This window comes from Aspergillus steynii (assembly GCF_002849105.1).
Source record: "Aspergillus steynii IBT 23096 chromosome Unknown P170scaffold_3, whole genome shotgun sequence".
NCBI lineage: Eukaryota > Fungi > Ascomycota > Eurotiomycetes > Eurotiales > Aspergillaceae > Aspergillus > Aspergillus steynii.
Window position 1 is genome coordinate 626,219 of NW_020194400.1, and position 16,971 is coordinate 643,189.

The following is a 16,971-nucleotide window of genomic DNA, read 5'->3' on the forward strand; positions in this document are numbered from 1 at the left end:
TACTGCTGCAGCGAGCAAGGGTTATCGGGTCAGGCGACGCATTGCAAGGCTGAGCCCCTGCGGGGTAATTCTCTTAGCAGATTCAGTCCTCGAGCTGGGAAGATGCGGCTTGAGCCTCCGCTGATTAGGAATACTGACTATTGGGGAGTCCCTCGTGTTGAGAAAGCAGAAGGAGCCGCTGGTATCCAGCACGATTCAAAGGTGACAGTAGCCAGACGCTGGGTGGCCACCAGTTAATGTTAAGGTCAGGGTTGTGGATTATGTCTGAACAAGGCCATTATCCTTTGTAGGTATTTATGAACAGTGGCGTGCTATTCTGGCGCTAACATTCATACCTCTAATATGAGAATAATACCTTGGAAAAGCACTTTGCAAGCGCCTAGATTTGCGCAAGTTCTAATCCCGTTTCTTTCCTACTGCCAAGGTTTCCTGGCATTCTTTTAGTGGGTTATATTACCTGGAGAGCCTGTAATATTTCATCGAAGACGATTTGAAGGTCTTTAGTAGCTAGGCCAAATGAGGTTGACAGGTCTTTAGCCCTAATCAGGATGAGATCGTGTTTCAAAAACTTGAGGTATGATTAATAGGACGCGCTCGATAATTACCATAGAGGCAGCTGAATTCATTATCAGCCTAGATGGTGAGTCCCTGGTTTTAATACTCAGGGTTTAATTATTGTGAGGTCAGCACTGATTTTTAGATCATGGGCGGTGATTGCATACTTTTTAGCGTTGTAATTTTTAATGCTCAACTGAGGTCGAACACCAGTGTTGAAGCAAGATAACCATGGTTTCACACGTCATTTATTTCCAGGCTGAGGAGACCTTTCTAGCGGTGCATCTCAAATTACGGTTAGAGCTTTCGAGCATGTGTTTAGGCATCAATGTATCATGCATGATGGGTGCCACGTCATTGAGCTTAACTCACGCAGCCTCATTCCGCCTCGCTCGGCCTTGCTTAGTAGAGCAAAGGATTATATAGCCTCGTCTCGAGTCTTGACCGAGAAGATTTACTATAAAGCCTCTCTACAGTTTTGGACAATCATTGCCCGTATCTGTTGTTAGCCGTCAACTTGTTGACTGATCAAATTGAAACACAAGATGGAAGAATCGCATTCTGAGGTGGTTATGGATGAGCTGATGGAGTTGATGCGTACTAGAGGTCGTCTCAGATACGAAGAGATGGAAAGAGTTCGGAAGGATACGACTCACAAAGACACAATGCCTCTAGATGACGAGCTAAAGGAGATGATTGAAGTTTGGCGGACTGGGAACGAGGGAGAGGAAGAAAACAAAAAGACCCCAAATGCATTGGCAGAGAACAAGGACGTTCGCGAAGCCCGTGGCAACTTTGTTAGCCATATATACATCAACAATCGATGGGGGCTTTTCAAGAACACGAAGGGCAAGATTGAAGAATGGTGGATTCCTGACCCGCCTGTGTTGAACGAAGACGACGAAGAGTACCTGTGTGATATGTGTCGGCATATTGACTTCAAAGTCATTTTCTCCCAGAGAGGAATAAAAGGAAGTAAGAAGTCCGAAAAGACAAGCATTCATTTTGAACAATTGCATCCAATTTTCGAGAGGGAAAGCTGCGCCTTTTGTGGCTTGCTGGCGAGACAGATTCGGGCCGACCACGATATGAGCCAGTTCACTCCCGAGCAATTGAGGATGTGTGATTTCTATCTCGAGACATTGGACGAGGGCCCGGAGGCAGGTCTCATGCTGGAAGTTCAATACCAGTTAAGTGTGCATCAGGATGAACCATACAGATTCATTATTCACTGGGTGAACTTTGCATCGGAATCAGGGAAGATGACCCCTTTCCATGGTCTTGCAATCTGTCCAACCAGCGTGACTTTTGAAGCCTGTAAAACGTGGCTCGTAATATGCGACAAGCTTCATCCAATTATTCGGCATAGCGGCACCGAATCAAAAGAGTCACAGCTCCGACTCATTGATGTTGAAGAGAACTGTGTTTCCAAGGTCGACTTGCCTTGTCGCTATGTATGCTTGTCGTATGTCTGGGGGGGGATCGACCAGGTGACTCTCAACTCGACGACTAAATACACCCTCGAGGAAAGAAATGGGTTGCATTCGGATTCTATTTGTCTCTCAAAAACAATAACAGATGCAATAATCGCAACGAGGAAGCTTGGAATACGGTACATTTGGATCGATGCCCTATGTATCCAGCAGGATGACGAGCAGGATCTTTCTATCAACATTTCCAATATGGCTGCAATATATGGCAATGCCGTATTAACAGTCGTGGCATCTACCAACTCCGACCCCACCCAAGGTCTACCAGGAGTTTCTTCGACCCCCCGGGCAAAAGAGGCCAACTATGCTGTTGTGCAGGGGCTACTATTGACGGTAGCGATGCATGACTATCGGAAGCCCTTGATTGATTTAAACAAAACTGTTTGGAACACGAGGGCTTGGACATTTCAAGAACGTCATCTGTCGCAAAGGCTGTTGTTTTTCACAGAATCCGAGACGGTGTTTGTCTGTCCTCATTCAGTCATGTTCGAAGACACTCAGCCTATGCCGCAGCCATATTTCGAAAGCAAAGAAATTGCGAGCACGATTAAGAACATATGCAGTGAGCATGATATATGGTTTAATATCTGGACAGATCCTACACAAGGAGGTTCTGTGAAAAAATTCCGTTCTTCTAACGGCGAAGACACAATTCTCGGTGATGAAAACTTTGATCCTCAAACAATTGACCTGCCTGAACTCTCTGCGCCAACATATCATTACAAGCAAATAAAGGCCAATCATAACAATGGCCTTTTACAGCTCGAGGGGCTCAGCCTGTGGGAAATATACAGACAGTGTGTTCACGAGTATACATGTCGCCATATGACTTCTAACAAAGACACCATTGCTGCATTCACTGGCCTATCCAACAGAATTAGCCAAGGAGTTAACGCAAAATTCTGCTTTAACTTACCCTCATTTGCGTTTACAAAAGCCCTTTTGTGGTATCCTAAAGAGCCCCTCACGAGAAAGATTGATATTGATAGCAACCCACTGTTCCAGAGCTGGAGCTGGGCGGCGTGGTAGGGTCATTGTCACTATCGTGGAAGAGGCTGGTATAACTCGCTATATCCTGGCCCTGTCACCACAGTGAAATGGCTCACTGAGGTCTCCCGGGATGAGTTCATCCGGAAGCATAAGGATACTCTGGAGCCAGATATGCTGCAAAGGGCGATGGATAGTAGCATTGGCCTGAGGGAGGTGCTTAATTTCCGACAGCTGTACCAGATGGACTACCAAGAAAGGGGGTGGAAAGTCTTGGTGGAGAAAAGAAGGAACCAACACATCTATGTGCACGAAAGATACCCCGGAGTTTTACTCGACTATCCGATCCCCTTGCCCGATGAGGAACTACTGAATCATGTTTGCCAAGATGATACACTTCAATTTCTCGCCTATTCCGCCAGTGTGCGGTTCTGCAACATGTCAGAATTACCCTTTGTTCAAAAGCCTGGCCAAGAGGCCTATCTTCAGTTGGGACTCGAGGATGAGAGCAGATCTGCCAATGACAGACCTTCTTGGCAACGTATCATTTACCACCAAGGCTACCGCGCCGGATTTCTCATGCTGAATATTCCTTTCGATGAAATTGATCTGCACTCTCTTAGCTATAAGTTGGTTGCTCTCTCTCGAGATACACTGAGTGAAATTGCTCCCCCAAAGGACCCAAAGCTGTATTTCATGCTTGGTCCAGTTGAGCTCCAATATCATTTAGGCCTCAGTGAGATGCCTCAGAGGAATGTCACAGCACAGGTCCCTCCACCGAAGGAGAATGCTACGCCGGTGAAAACGCCCAATTCTGAAAACGGTGATGCATGGTGGGATCATGGACGCTTTCAACACGACGTATTCCCTATCTACAATGTTCTACTCGTCCGCGATCTCAGAAGACATGCCGAACGGATTGGGGTGGGGAAAGTCCATTGGACCGCTCTTCATCATGCTGGTGCAAAAGAAGATCTTATCATTCTCAAATGATGTCATCTATAAATTGGAGAGATAATCCGGTTAGAGAGCTTGAAAGAGTCAATCCCCATACCGGGGCTGCTTACATTTCACATTCTTCACTTCCAAATTTTCCCCTGCCAGGGTTCTTTTCATGCTATCAAGTGCATGTAGATTTCTGCGTCCTGAAATTGACGGCGGTGAAGTCTCTGCAGAGGCACTGTATGCATTTCATAAAGCCACCAGTAGCTGTCTCAAACTGAAGAGACATGACAAATGCTACTATATATAATTAGAGTCTTGCGATTAGAAAGTTGAGTTGGTTTTATCCCATTCAGGGAAGGCTCAAAGAACAGAAGCCTTTAAACTTCAACTAAATGATCGGGTCTCCTCTGGCAGTTCGGGGTAGGCCCACAACGACAATAGGCTGTCGCCAGTGACATACACAAGTTAGCAGCCCGTAAGCTGTGGGCGCTTGCATACAGAACCATCTAGCTGGCTGAACAACATAATTAGGTTTAATCAATGCCAAGAAACTACCTCCCACATTGCCTAGCGATGATGTGAGCTTATAGGTGCTTGTCCCAGAACCGGAGGTTTGGGCGAAGAGTGAGCCAGGTGGATGGATGACCCAGCGGGCTTTGGTGGTGGCACTTGATTTATGAAAGGTGATAGTTGTGAGCGTGATAGCTATGAAGTGTGTGTTTTCCTATCTGTATGGACAAGATGTCCCTAGCTAGTAGAAAGCCACCGTAGTCGGAGATTATCCTTGGTGTCATATTGGAGTATCAGTGGAAGACAAATACGGCTGCAGTGGTTTTCTTTTGGCCACTACCACCGCATGGTGGCTTCAAAAGGCACTTATACTGGGGAAGGGGACTGGAAAGACTCGAATGTCTCGTCTTTCGTACTGCTCCATCTGAGCTCGCCTTGCACCGCCCTCGGTGATAGATATCTGCTTACAGCTCTCTTTTCCTGGGTGCAGGCGTTCAACGTCAATGTGAAATCAAGAACGGTCACCAAAGTGCCAAGAAAATCGACATGGTCTTCATGTGAAATGAACTGGCGGCTGTGTTACAAAGTACTCAAAGCTGCCCTTATAATGGAAGATCCTGCGACCACGAACTAAAGTCAGCAGGTGTTAGAGTCGCATAGTGGTGTGGATGGTCTGCCACTCTGTTCTCTGTAATGTTTTGAATATAACCCAGTCAGAGGTAGGCCTAGTCATGATTTTCGTGTGCATCGATTTAGATATGATGTGGATGAGACTAGCTGCACTCCAGCCTCAGACTGTATTCAAAATGTATCTCTCTGCTACATCCTGCTCTATCATTAGACCACGGCCTCTATCAGGGTTTTTTCTTTGGCCAAATTAATGAACAGCAACTGTCAAACGGCTGGGCTATCTATTTAAATTTTCACCTACCACTCGGAATCCCGATAGGTCTCTAAGGTTCTTAACAATTCAGCTACAACTATTGTTCTATTGTGAACGAGAGTAATATTGGGTCTTTTTATAATCCCCATAATTATTTTCCTTTTATAAGATAATAAATGACAGGGATACCTCTTGTCTAGGCCACGCCCTTAGCTTGACACCAGGCTTGGCACGCCAGACTAGCCTAATTCCCCTCGCCCAACTCTCTTAACTCCCTCGACTCCCAATCCTTTCAAAAATCTTCATCTTCTGGTCTCTCCCATCACCAATTGCAGAGCTTTCCAATGACTAGCCAAACAATCGACGAGATCTCACCTGCTGACCCTGCCATAGCAAGGGCAGCTGCCTCAGATCTAGGTCCCATCGAGCCCTTGGATGTATCCGACGATTCGAATCCCAAACGCTCGAACTTGCAAAATGCCGGGCTAATACTCATGCTCAGTGTGAGTGCAAAAGCGTCTAGTCAATTTATTTTATCCGTTAACATCTTCTAGCTTGTGATGTTTATCTCCGCCCTCGACCAAACCATCGTGGCCACCGCCATCCCTTCTATGACCAGGGACTTGAACTCAGCGAGCGGCTATACCTGGATTGGCGCTTCGTACCTGCTGGCCATGTGCACAGTCAATCCCATGTGGGTGCGCATGAGCGATATCTGGGGTCGCAAGCTAGCTGTTTTGAGCGCGATCATCGTCTTCGCCGCGGGAAGCACCATTGCAGCCGCAGCCGTCGACATGCCCATGCTGATCGCCGGGCGCGGAGTCCAGGGTCTAGCAGGTGGAGGGATCCTTTCCCTGGTCAACATCGTCATTTCGGATCTCTTTAGCATGCGCCATCGCTCGCTGTACATCAGCGCCACAGCCCTCGTCTGGGTCCTCGCCGGAACAACTGGGCCCGTCATCGGGGGCGCCTTGTCGCAGTATGCATCCTGGCGCTGGTGCTTCTGGATCAACCTGCCTGTCTGTGGCCTTGCATTCATTGTTCTCGCGCTGTTTCTTGACCTGCATAATCCGCGCACTAAGCTCCGTGACGGACTCAAGGCCATCGACTGGTTCGGCATCCTCTCCATCTTGACTGTCATCGTGCTTCTCCTCCTCGGACTCGACTTCGGTGGTGTGACCTTCCCTTGGGATAGTCCGGTCGTCATCTGCATGATTGTGATCGGCGCAGCGCTGATCGGTTTCTTTCTCTTTGCCGAAAAGCGTCTCGCCCGCTTTCCACTCATGGATCTGCGCGTCTTCAAGGAATTGTCCAACAACGCGGTCATTCTCGTGGCGGCGTCGCATAGCATGGCTACAAGAGGCTCAGAGTACTACCTGCCTCTGTATTTCCAAAGCGTCAAGGGCGCCTCTCCAACCAAAAGCGGCGTTTTAGTTCTACCCATGATGATCGCGGCGTCGCTCTGCGACGTCTCGGTCGGCATCCTCGTCCACAAGACCGGTCGCTACCGGGAGATTATCTGGGCCGGGACCGCGCTCTTGACCCTCGGCACCGGCCTGTACGCAATGCTCGACACCGACACCTCGCTCGTCAAGGTCATCGTCTTCGAAGTCATCGGCGGCATCGGTCTATCTCTGCTTCTCTCGACGCCAATGCTCGCTATCCAGAACAATGTCCCGCAAGCTGACGTCGCCGTCGCCACCTCCACACTAGGATTCATCCGCAGCATCGCTACCTCCCTATCCATCGTTCTCGGCGGGGTAGTCTTCCAAGACAGCATGGCAACTCAGGAATCAACGCTCGTCGCCAGCGGGCTGAATGAAACCTACCTCGATGCGTTTTCCGGCTACGACGCGGCGGCGAACGTGGAGATGATTGCAAACATTGACGATTCCGTGCAGCGCCATATCGTGCAGAGCGCCTTTGCGTGGAGCCTGCGGAATATGTTCATCATGTACACTGTCGCCGCTGGGATTGGGCTCCTGGCTTCCCCTTTTGTTAAGCAGCGGTTTATGAGCGCGGAGCACACGGAGACTAAGACTGGGATTGAGAATTTGACAGATCATAAGAAGCGGCCGGAAGAATGAGTTTGATACTGTCCATTGCAAGAATCTAACGTCGTGCAACATGGTGTTTGTGTCAGCGATATGCTACGCTCCAATCGTACCACTCCAACCTATATATCAAGATTTACTATACAAAAACAGAGGCATGATAACAGCACGCATCAAGTGCCAACTCTACGCATTCTCAAGTGTCGATGTGCAAGACTCTGGCAAATTGGAAAATAAAAACTGCAAGCCGGCCGGACGCTACATACAGCAATGCCTGCTTAGCTCTGGACACTTACCAGAAAAGATTCTATTAAGAGACTTCATGTAAATAGCAAGACAAACACTGGCTAGTACGGCCACAATTGGCCGGATAATTCTCCTGTGGGAGTTAAGATTAATAGAGCCAAGACATGCGCCCAGAAATCAATCTGGCGCCCATAACCAGTGTCGAGTCAGAGACCCTACTTTATAATTTCCTGGCGTCTGCGCCTAGCTCAAATCAGAAGGGGAGACAGTGGGGTGATTGGGCAGTCATTTAGCACTAAATTAGGACGATAAGAGTGCGCGCCCTTAAATTGACGCGAACAAGGAACATTCGAACCCCTGCATCCGGATTCCTTTCCTCTCCCATTGCTGCACTAAATCGTCAACATGTCAGCGAGCTCTCTTGCTTATCACCGGAGTGTTGCTTCCTCCAGCAGTGATCTGGTCTTATTGAGTCCTAGAAAACAGACAAAGGCACTAACCAATCCAATCGAACAGTCTGAGATGAACGTCGACCCCGAGTACACACCCGACTTTGGTCGCGGAATGAGATCCGAGGTGCAGCATCTCTACCGATCCGACGACCGAGCAGCATGGAACGAGTCCATCCCAGAGAAGCCAGTGGTCGATGCTGAAGCCGGCTCGTATGCGCAGGAATTCGCTCTGATTGTGCGCCGCGAACCGCATCCCATCACCCACCAAGTCGCTCTCCATTCCATCACCATTCAAAGCCCCCGAATCAAGAAGGTGCTGGAGCGAATATTCCAAGGGTTCGAGGGCCTCAACACCCAGCTGAAAGACCTGACCTTCAAGGCCCCGTTCCACCCCTTCTACTACCGATGGCATCTCCTCGAGAAGCTTCGCGAGGAGGAGCTGGACCCCGAAGTGCAAGATCATCTTAGCCTCCTGTATCCTATCCTCTGCGAAGAAATCATGCCACAGATCGAGGTGATGCGAGACTTGACTAAGAATAACGTAATGAGCTTCGACTGCCTGTGGACGGTCCTTGCCCCCGGAACGGAAATCTACACACAGGTGGATGGGCAGCCCCGGCTGATGGAACTCACCGACAGTCGATACGGTGCCAATATGAGCGGCGAGTTCTTCACACTGGAGTGTCGATATATCGACTGTGATGGATCCAGCTTTGGCTACGTCTCTACCTCGCTCGACATTGACAAGTTTGATGGTGTCAGGAGGCTCATCGAGTTGGTCGCCTTTCCCTGTCATCTCCATCCCGATGTGGACACTCTGGTCGACAGACTGCATGCCCGCGGGGAGAGGTTCGAGCAGCTGAATGGCTTCCATCACATGTCGTACTCGGGGTTTTATAAGGCCAGGTCCTCGCGACAGATTCGCAAGCGTCATGTACGTGGACTCTGAGCCGACCATCTCCTAGAGTCACAAAAACGCTAATCCTGGTCCATGTCTCTCCCAACTAGGTCGAAAGCAGTCGCATCATTATCGACCCGCATACCTTCGATATATACGGTACACCCGGACCTGGTCTCGGGTCGATCAACGCAGCGGCAGACCCAGGCAGGGATGCAACCGACGAAGAGCCGCTCGCTGTCGTGCCCAACGTTATGTTGAGAGCGACGAGCCACGCATACCGAGTATACCAGAGTGCCGTGGAAAGGCACAACAAGCGTGCTAAAGACAGCTTGTCCGGTGCGCATAAGCCAATTTTACCTTTTCCCAGTTTCGAAATAGTCCAGACTGACATCTGACACCTTACTTCAGATCGAACCTTGAGCCCTAAGCAGCGATTGCTCTGCAATCACGTCGTCCGTGGCTACTGCCTGTCTTTCAAAACTTGGGGTCTGTGGTGTTCCATTCTCTTCGGTAGTTGAACTCTGGCTGATCAGAATCTTATGCGTGTTCTAGCCGAGTTCTATGTGGAAAACATTGGTCCTATACGCTGGAGCGATGACGCTTTCCCCCGGCTTGTTCTTCCGCATGGCTACAAGGAAATCATCCGTGCGTTTGTACAAGAGCAACTGGCCCGAGACGACGAGTTTGATGATATTGTCTACGGAAAAGGTGACAAGAAACCATTCTATAGTCAGACGAACCGGTCCACTAGGATAATGGCTAATGTTGCGACCACACAGGGCTGGGATTCATTATGTTGCTGGCGGGAGAGCCTGGCGTTGGGAAAACACTGACAGCGGAATCGGGTGCGTTCATGTCCACTTCCAAAATCAAAAGAAAGAAACAGAACCCCGTTTTCTAACTGACTCAATTGCCTTCAGTTGCCGAAGAAATGCGTCAACCACTGTACTTGATGAGTGCCAGCGAGCTTGGAGAGACCGCCACAGAAGTAGAGGAATCACTCGAACAGGTCCTCCAGCTGACCAGTAAATGGAATGCTATTCTCCTGCTGGACGAGTGCGATATGTTCCTCGAAGCCCGGTCGACGGCTGATCTACGACGCAACAGACTAGTCTCGGGTGAGTGATTGATTCCTCCAACTGCTGTAATTATTCTAACCAGGACGCTTTCCTGCTGAATAGTCTTCCTCCGACAACTGGAGTATTATCGCGGGGTGATGTTTCTCACCAGCAACCGCGTCAGTGACTTTGACCCGGCATTCGAGTCCCGGATTCATCTCACCATTCACTATCCGTCTCTGGGTCCCGCCAGTCGGCTCCATATCTGGAGAACCTTCACTGAAATGGGAGCGGTAGAAAGTCGACTGAGCGAGGAGAACTTGGAAGCGCTGGCTGCCATGGATATGAACGGCAGGCAGATCAAGAATACGGTCAAGACGGCGCGGTTGTTGTCGAAGCAGGAAAGGGTACCGTTGGGGATGGAGCATATTGAGATGGTGTTGAGGGTTGGAGGGATTTTAGCTGATGAGAGTGTAAACAATCAGGGATTGAAGAAGTAGATTAGTGAGTGTTGATGTTAGAATTGATGTTCAGGTAGGAAGCTGGAGTACTAGAGTAGAAAATCAAACTACCCAGGATCCTTCTAGTAGAATTATGTACTGTTATGCAGATGCAATGAGATACTTAGAAATATGTTTGGATTCTATTATATTTCCCCGAAGCTTGCTCAGGTTTTGGCAAATAAATGCAAGTGCACCTCCTTGACATGCTTGGACAGTCTAGGAGGAACCACCACGGCAGCTACTAACAGGTCAGATTGCACGCACAATAACACAGCAATGGGCCTGATGTGTGATTGGATGTGTTTTCTACATGCTTTAGCTAGGACCCAAATATCAGCTCTTAGAGGTTCGCAGTTCTCCACACCCTTTAATAATACGTACTTGGCGCCATTCCGAAGAGAATATAAAGATTAGACATGACATGGGCATACTGAGTCATGTCATCTTATCCTCTACGATCACTCCACACAGACCGTCATCCCAGCAGTATCTCTCAACCAAACCACCCATGAAAAATGTATTATGCCCCAAGACGCACCCGGACAGCTGAATCGGGCGCCTGCTCATACTGCGTCGCGCAGAGAGAGCGCTGCTATACTGGAGTCAGAGGGATTCCCTGTTCCAATTGTCGTCGATTGAATCTCATCTGCGACGGGAATCCCAGTACAGAGTGAGTGCTTCATTACTCTCTGTCCTCGGAATACTCACAAATATAGAGTCGAGTCTCAAAAGCACATCACCCCTCTTGCGCACTGTGCGGGTGGGTCGGATTCTACCTTATCATCGTATATCCCCTGACAATTCCATAACAGAAGACACATTTGCATCTCAGATCCAAAAGGCTGGACTTGAGCTTGTCTCCCGACAGAATCCTATCCCAGCAGTAGCAGCAACGGCTCCTCTCGACAACTACCTCTCCATTGTCGACGAGTTCCTTGGTCCCACCCGAACCAGGGTTCCTAAATACGTAGCTGAGCTTCCGAACCGCCTCGGGCGAGATGACCTCGACTATCTAGAGCGCAAGGGCGCCTTGTCTCTCCCGTCTGACCAGCTTCGCGCAGAACTCCTGAAAAGCTATATCCTATGGGTTCATCCCCAGGTGCCTGTTCTAGACCCGGAGGCCTTTCTCTGCGCCATCACGGGGACCAGGACAGACAGTGGTATCAGTCTCCTGCTGTTCCAGGCGGTTATGTTCGCGGCTGCCGCGTTCGTGGATATCTCACATCTTCGCAACGCGGGCTACTCTTCACGCAAGGCTGCTCGAGATACCCTATTCCGACGTGTAAAGGTATACTACCCCCTAATCCGGAGAAGCACCGTGTTAACTAGCACCCGCATATCCGCAGACGCTACTCGAGCTTGACTGCGAAGACGACCGACTAGTGACAATCCAATCACTCCTCCTCTTAATCCACTGGCATGATCTACCCAACGAGGAAAAAGACGCCAACCACTGGATGGGCGTCTGTCTGTCCCTGGCCATGTCTATCGGTCTTCATCGCAACCCGGACAGTGAAGCCATGACCCCGTCTCAGCAGCAAATCTGGCGCCGCACCTGGTGGAGCATGCATAATCATTCCCGACTCACGGCCGAAGACCTGCTCTCCATGATGAGCATTGAAGATCGCGAGGACGGTGCATTGTCAGATATTACGATGGTCACGCTGAAGGACTTTAACTTTGGAGTCTTCTCTCGGGAAGCGCGCAGTGTCGTCAATGATGAGAGCGATGTTCTGCGCTCAACCGAATACCAGAGAACACAGGCTATTGTGTTCATCGAGAAGACGAGACTTTGCAGGGTATCGCAGTTCTCGCGAATTTCGAACCATATCAGCAGAATGGTCTTTGGAACAGAGACTCATGAGTCCACATCGCTGGAAAGAAGCCCCCCTGACCCAAACGAAGCCGAGCATCTAGATCTACACAGATGGCTATCTCAACTCTCCGCTGCGGGCCGCTATCACTACCCGCTTATGCTGATGCCGTCGGAATGGGACCGCAGCATATATTTGCACCGGACCTGGGTACGGCTTCTTTATCTCGGGTCGGCGTATGCAGCGTGCGGCGATGGGCGAGATGGGTTGGGCAATGCGTCAATTGACTCTATCACGCCACGCTCTGAACACAGTTGCCAATATGTGTTGGACATGACTGATATATTTGATGAGGTGCAGAGTCTGGGGCTTTCGGATAACTTGCCTAGTCCGTGCATGGCGCTTCTTATTCTGTCGTTCTCTTTTCATAGACGCTCGGTTGAACTGGAGACGCCGAGTGCGAGGACTGTTGGTGCGCGCGCTCTTCATAAATGCTGGAATGGGATTCGACAGTTACAAGAAACATCTGTGTTAGGGCGTCGCATGGTTTTACTCGTTGAGGACAATGTGAGGGCTGATATTTGGGACCTATAAAGAAAGGGGGAGAGTCGAAGACGAAAGCCAAGTCCTCTGACGCAGAACAAGACCTTGGAAAACAGCGTACACAACATAAAAGCTATTATTCCTCGCGTCTCTGAAGGCACAGTGCCATTCAGTCCCCTCCCAATCCTTTTCCCCATCCAAGTGTAACCCCTAAACCCCAATCCTCCCACCATGCAACCCCCCCGTAACAGGCACATCCGCCCCAGTCGTATACGCAGCTCCATCACTCAGCAAATAAGCCACCGCAAGAGCCAAATCCCCCACCTGCCCGATCCTCCCCATCGGTGGCGTAGTCCGAAGCACGTCCTGGATATCTACAAACTGCTTCGTCATCTCCGTCTCGATGAATCCCGGCGAGAGCGTATTGACGCGGACGTTGTACGGGGCCAGTTCCACGGCGAGCGTCTTGCCAAGGAGCTTGATTGCGGCCTTGGAGGCGCCGTAGATGGAGACTCGCTGGGCAGGGATCGCGCAGTGGGCTGCGATGGACGCGATCATGATGATTGAGCCGCTGGTGTTTTGTTGGATTATTTGTTTGGCGGCGAGTTGGGCAGCGAAGAAGGAGCCTAGGATCTAGAGGGGGGATAGGGTTGGTTTAGTGGGTTTGATACTCGGGTGGAGGAGATGCGATACTTACGTTAATATCGAGGATGCGACGGGATTCATCCCATGTGTGTTCTAGGAAGGGCTTGTCGAGGGCGACTCCGGCGCAGGTGATGCTGTGAGAGAGGTGTTAGTTCTGTATTTTGCTGAATTCAAGGCAATTCTGCATGCGATTCACCAGTTATCGATTCTTCCCATGTCCTGCACTACCTTCGCGAATACGTTCTCCATGCTGTCCTTGGAGGTCACGTCTAGTCTGATCATCGTCAACACCAACACTGAAGGAAGGGTATCCAGGATGAGAATCAAACCGCTCAAAGGAGAAGCGAGTCCCGTATGTCTTTTCCAGCTCTGGAATTCTTGTCTCAGGCTCCTGCACATCCAAGATAGCCACGTCGCTGCCCAGACTTGCTACTGTCTGTGCCAGGGTTAATCCAATTCCTCTGGACCCGCCTAGAAAGTCTCAGCTAGTGCGCCTTGCGTGGCATGAAGGATTGGGGCTCTTTACCCGTGATAACAGTCACCTTGCCATCTAGCAAAATCCTAGACAATATAGCTTCCCGAGGAGCTGATGGGATTGCGACTGAGGAAAATGTGCGTCTGTAGGCCTCTGCTTCAACTGGAACGGTGGCAGCATGTGCCCGGTGGTACTGTAGGGTGTTATAGTGTCGAGGTTTGCAAGGCCCCCTGATAGGAGCCAGTTTCAGTAAGCTACGCAATCCCGCAGGTCTCGTCATAGCGTGATTGTGATGTTTATTCAAATAGGAAGTGCTTTGAATGTCGGGTCAGGGTCTAGATATAACCCCCTTAATTACCCCGTGGGGAGACTTCATTTAAATGAATCCTTCCCTCTATTCCCTGAGCTGCTACAGTGGGGTGACACTCTTGAGGTCTTGGACTGCGGGGAATTTGATATTTGACTTGTGGACATGACTTTCCGTCCATGACTCATTGACCTCATTTATTCCTGTCATGTCTACTCTACAGTATGGGAAAAACAAGATTATCCGTTAGGATCTGAGCTCTAGATGCATACAGGACCTCCGAGAAGGGGCTTTGATAATGGGTAGTCTATTAGCAAGAGTCTTAACCTCGAATTATATCATTTTCTTGTGGTTCAGTCGTCCAAAGTCGGCAATTCCACGAAATAATCATGTGCTTAAAATGTGCACCAGAAAGTAAATTCCTCTATTCACTGTATGACAATCCTCATGTATCTAACAGTCGTAGTGCTAGTGTTCAAGCAACACCTGATACACCCGTGTCAAGCTACCAGCCAATCCCATACTCCTTGCCCAAACCAACCCACCGAGCACAACACCAACCACACCATACGTCTCCTTACTAGTCGTCCTCATCCACCTGTACAGGGTGTTGAAGGCCCACAGCTTAGATAGCGACTTCTCCCTAAAAACCCCAATCTGCGGCTTCAGCGCCTCCTTCCAATACGAGGATGCGTAGCCCGGCCATGACGCGGAATTGCGGCCGTGGTGATTGATATACCAATTGGAGCACCCTGCCTCAAACACGCTTCCTCGGAGCTCGGCCTGGAGCGCATTCACCCACTGGTCTTCGGCTGTGGCTTTGACTTCAAGCGTTGAGATGCGGCGGTCGATGATGGGCGCGATAAGCGTGCGGGCTAGGTATTCGACCTGGACCTCGGAAGCGAAGAGGACTGAGTTGTGTGCCGGGAAGGTGTTTGGACCGAAGCTATATGTTATTAGCTGTAAGCAATTTATTGTTTTTTTGGATAAGGCAGTGAGGGTGACTGACAGTATACCGAGGTTAGGAAAATTGTGCACGTAGGTTCCCATGTACGCCTGTGCTCCTCGGGATTCCTTCCACTGGTCTGATAGGGTTTTGCCATCCTTGCCAAGTATTTCCATGGGGACGATAAACTGCTGCACGTCAAACCCGGTGGCTAGGACTATGGCGTCGAACTCTGTCCTCAAGCCGTCTGTGCTGGTGATGCCAGTCTCGTCGACCTTCTCGATTCCAACGGGGACAACTTCCACGTTTCGTCGGTGGAGGCTTTCAAGGTAGTTTGGGTCGAAGATACGGCGCTTGCAGCCTGTACATACATTGTTTAGCTTCTATAAAAGAATGGGGATAGGAGCTTCTGACCTAAAGGAAAGTCCGGAACCAGGAACTTGTGATACTTCTTTGGTGCCGTCGCATAAATATACTGACGGGCCTTTTCCTCGGCATTCGCACGCAGTTTCGCAGCCGCAGGGCCAGGCAGATACGTAGCAACAAGAGCATCACTGGCGAGAAATAGTCGCAGGCGCAGGTATCGTTCCCAGAGGGGAATGTTACGCAGGCACCACTTTTCAAGCCCCGTGAAGCTCCGGTTTGGCCGCTCGTGATACCACTGGGCGCTCCGAGCATACTGCTTCACGAACGCAGCGTCCTGCGCAATGGCAGGAACCGCCTGAGCTGCGCTGCAGCCGTTACCAATTACCGCGAGGCGTTTTCCTTTATAGTCGAACTGGTGGTTCCACCGTGCGGTGTGGAAGATCTCACCCGTGAATGATTCCATGCCGGGGAAATGGGTGTCGCGAGGTTTGGATATGCCTCCCACAGCAGAGATGAAGACTGTCGCGGTCCTTGTGTACTCAAACTGGGTCTTGGTATCGCGTAGATGGACCTCCCAAAGCTCTGTCTTGTTGTTCCATCTTGCAGAGATGCATTCAACGCCGAATTGCATGTGTTTGCGTAGGTCCAACTTGTCCACAGTCGATTCCATGTCTATAAAATAGGTCTGCCTCAGTGATTGATTTCGCGTGCGTCTATCACGGAAGGTCAGAACGTACATTCGAGAATCTCAGCCCCCTCGCATAGCTCCTTGGACCAGTTAGGATTCTGGTTGAAGGAGAATGAATACAGGATCGTAGGAACATCGCACCCCCTGCGCAGTAAGTGTCATTTAGCAACAGAATACCTACACGGCTCCAGGGTACATACACTCCGGGATAAGTGTTCAGCCGCCATGTGCCTCCAGGGCCGTCAAGCTTGTCGTAGAACTAGAGCATCTTTAGTATATCATGTCTGTTGTTGAGTGCATGAAGCGTACCGTAAAATCATCGAACCCTAATTTATGCTTCAGGGTATGAGCCAACGCTATTCCAGATGGCCCAGCACCAATCACAATAACCTCCGGAGTCGCCATTTTCAACTGATCAGCTTGATTATGCGGGGTGTATGGTTGATAGTATCAAAGCCATTTATAGCATCGTTGCGAGGCATCCGTAGCCATGACTCAAGCACAACGTGTCATGCCATGTCGGCCCCGGCCCAGCCTGTCCAGATTGTCCAGCCTGTCCAGCCTCGGACTTCCTCTGATGATCCTGGGGTTCCGGTCTAGCGC

At 50.0% G+C, this 16,971-nt stretch overlaps 6 protein-coding genes across 6 annotated transcripts; 4 read left to right on the forward strand and 2 right to left on the reverse strand.

The window, feature by feature from the left end:
* Positions 1–1,036: 1,036 nt before the first annotated feature.
* P170DRAFT_508325 (HET domain-containing protein) lies at positions 1,037–4,025 on the forward strand (the record flags this gene model as incomplete). The annotated part of the gene is made up of 2 exons (XM_024854560.1): positions 1,037–2,607; positions 3,139–4,025. The coding sequence occupies exons 1-2, from the start codon at positions 1,101–1,103 to the stop codon at positions 4,023–4,025; spliced, it is 2,394 nt and encodes a 797-aa protein (XP_024705393.1). The 5' UTR covers positions 1,037–1,100.
* Positions 4,026–5,701: 1,676 nt separating this feature from the next.
* P170DRAFT_404847 (MDR family MFS transporter) lies at positions 5,702–7,700 on the forward strand. The gene is made up of 2 exons (XM_024846553.1): positions 5,702–5,873; positions 5,925–7,700. The coding sequence occupies exons 1-2, from the start codon at positions 5,715–5,717 to the stop codon at positions 7,455–7,457; spliced, it is 1,692 nt and encodes a 563-aa protein (XP_024705394.1). The 5' UTR covers positions 5,702–5,714; the 3' UTR covers positions 7,458–7,700.
* Positions 7,701–8,057: 357 nt separating this feature from the next.
* Positions 8,058–10,602, forward strand: P170DRAFT_463378 (ATP-binding protein). Its single transcript, XM_024852165.1, has 7 exons — positions 8,058–9,056; positions 9,131–9,359; positions 9,432–9,509; positions 9,576–9,731; positions 9,803–9,868; positions 9,944–10,141; positions 10,205–10,602. The coding sequence occupies exons 1-7, from the start codon at positions 8,076–8,078 to the stop codon at positions 10,579–10,581; spliced, it is 2,085 nt and encodes a 694-aa protein (XP_024705395.1). The 5' UTR covers positions 8,058–8,075; the 3' UTR covers positions 10,582–10,602.
* Positions 10,603–11,099: 497 nt separating this feature from the next.
* On the forward strand, positions 11,100–12,992 carry P170DRAFT_473670 (fungal specific transcription factor domain-containing protein; the record flags this gene model as incomplete). Its single annotated transcript, XM_024853073.1, has 4 exons — positions 11,100–11,254; positions 11,301–11,344; positions 11,397–11,872; positions 11,931–12,992. 4 exons carry the CDS (start codon positions 11,100–11,102, stop codon positions 12,990–12,992), a joined length of 1,737 nt encoding a protein of 578 aa, XP_024705396.1.
* A 159-nt stretch (positions 12,993–13,151) lies between these two features.
* Positions 13,152–14,341, reverse strand: P170DRAFT_355443 (short-chain dehydrogenase/reductase SDR; the record flags this gene model as incomplete). Its single annotated transcript, XM_024844091.1, has 5 exons — positions 13,152–13,574; positions 13,639–13,720; positions 13,783–13,860; positions 13,916–14,057; positions 14,113–14,341. The coding sequence occupies 5 exons, from the start codon at positions 14,339–14,341 to the stop codon at positions 13,152–13,154; spliced, it is 954 nt and encodes a 317-aa protein (XP_024705397.1).
* A 607-nt stretch (positions 14,342–14,948) lies between these two features.
* P170DRAFT_491750 (flavin-containing monooxygenase) lies at positions 14,949–16,773 on the reverse strand (the record flags this gene model as incomplete). The annotated part of the gene is made up of 7 exons (XM_024854025.1): positions 14,949–14,966; positions 15,020–15,314; positions 15,378–15,675; positions 15,729–16,352; positions 16,418–16,512; positions 16,569–16,627; positions 16,678–16,773. 7 exons carry the CDS (start codon positions 16,771–16,773, stop codon positions 14,949–14,951), a joined length of 1,485 nt encoding a protein of 494 aa, XP_024705398.1.
* Positions 16,774–16,971: the final 198 nt, after the last annotated feature.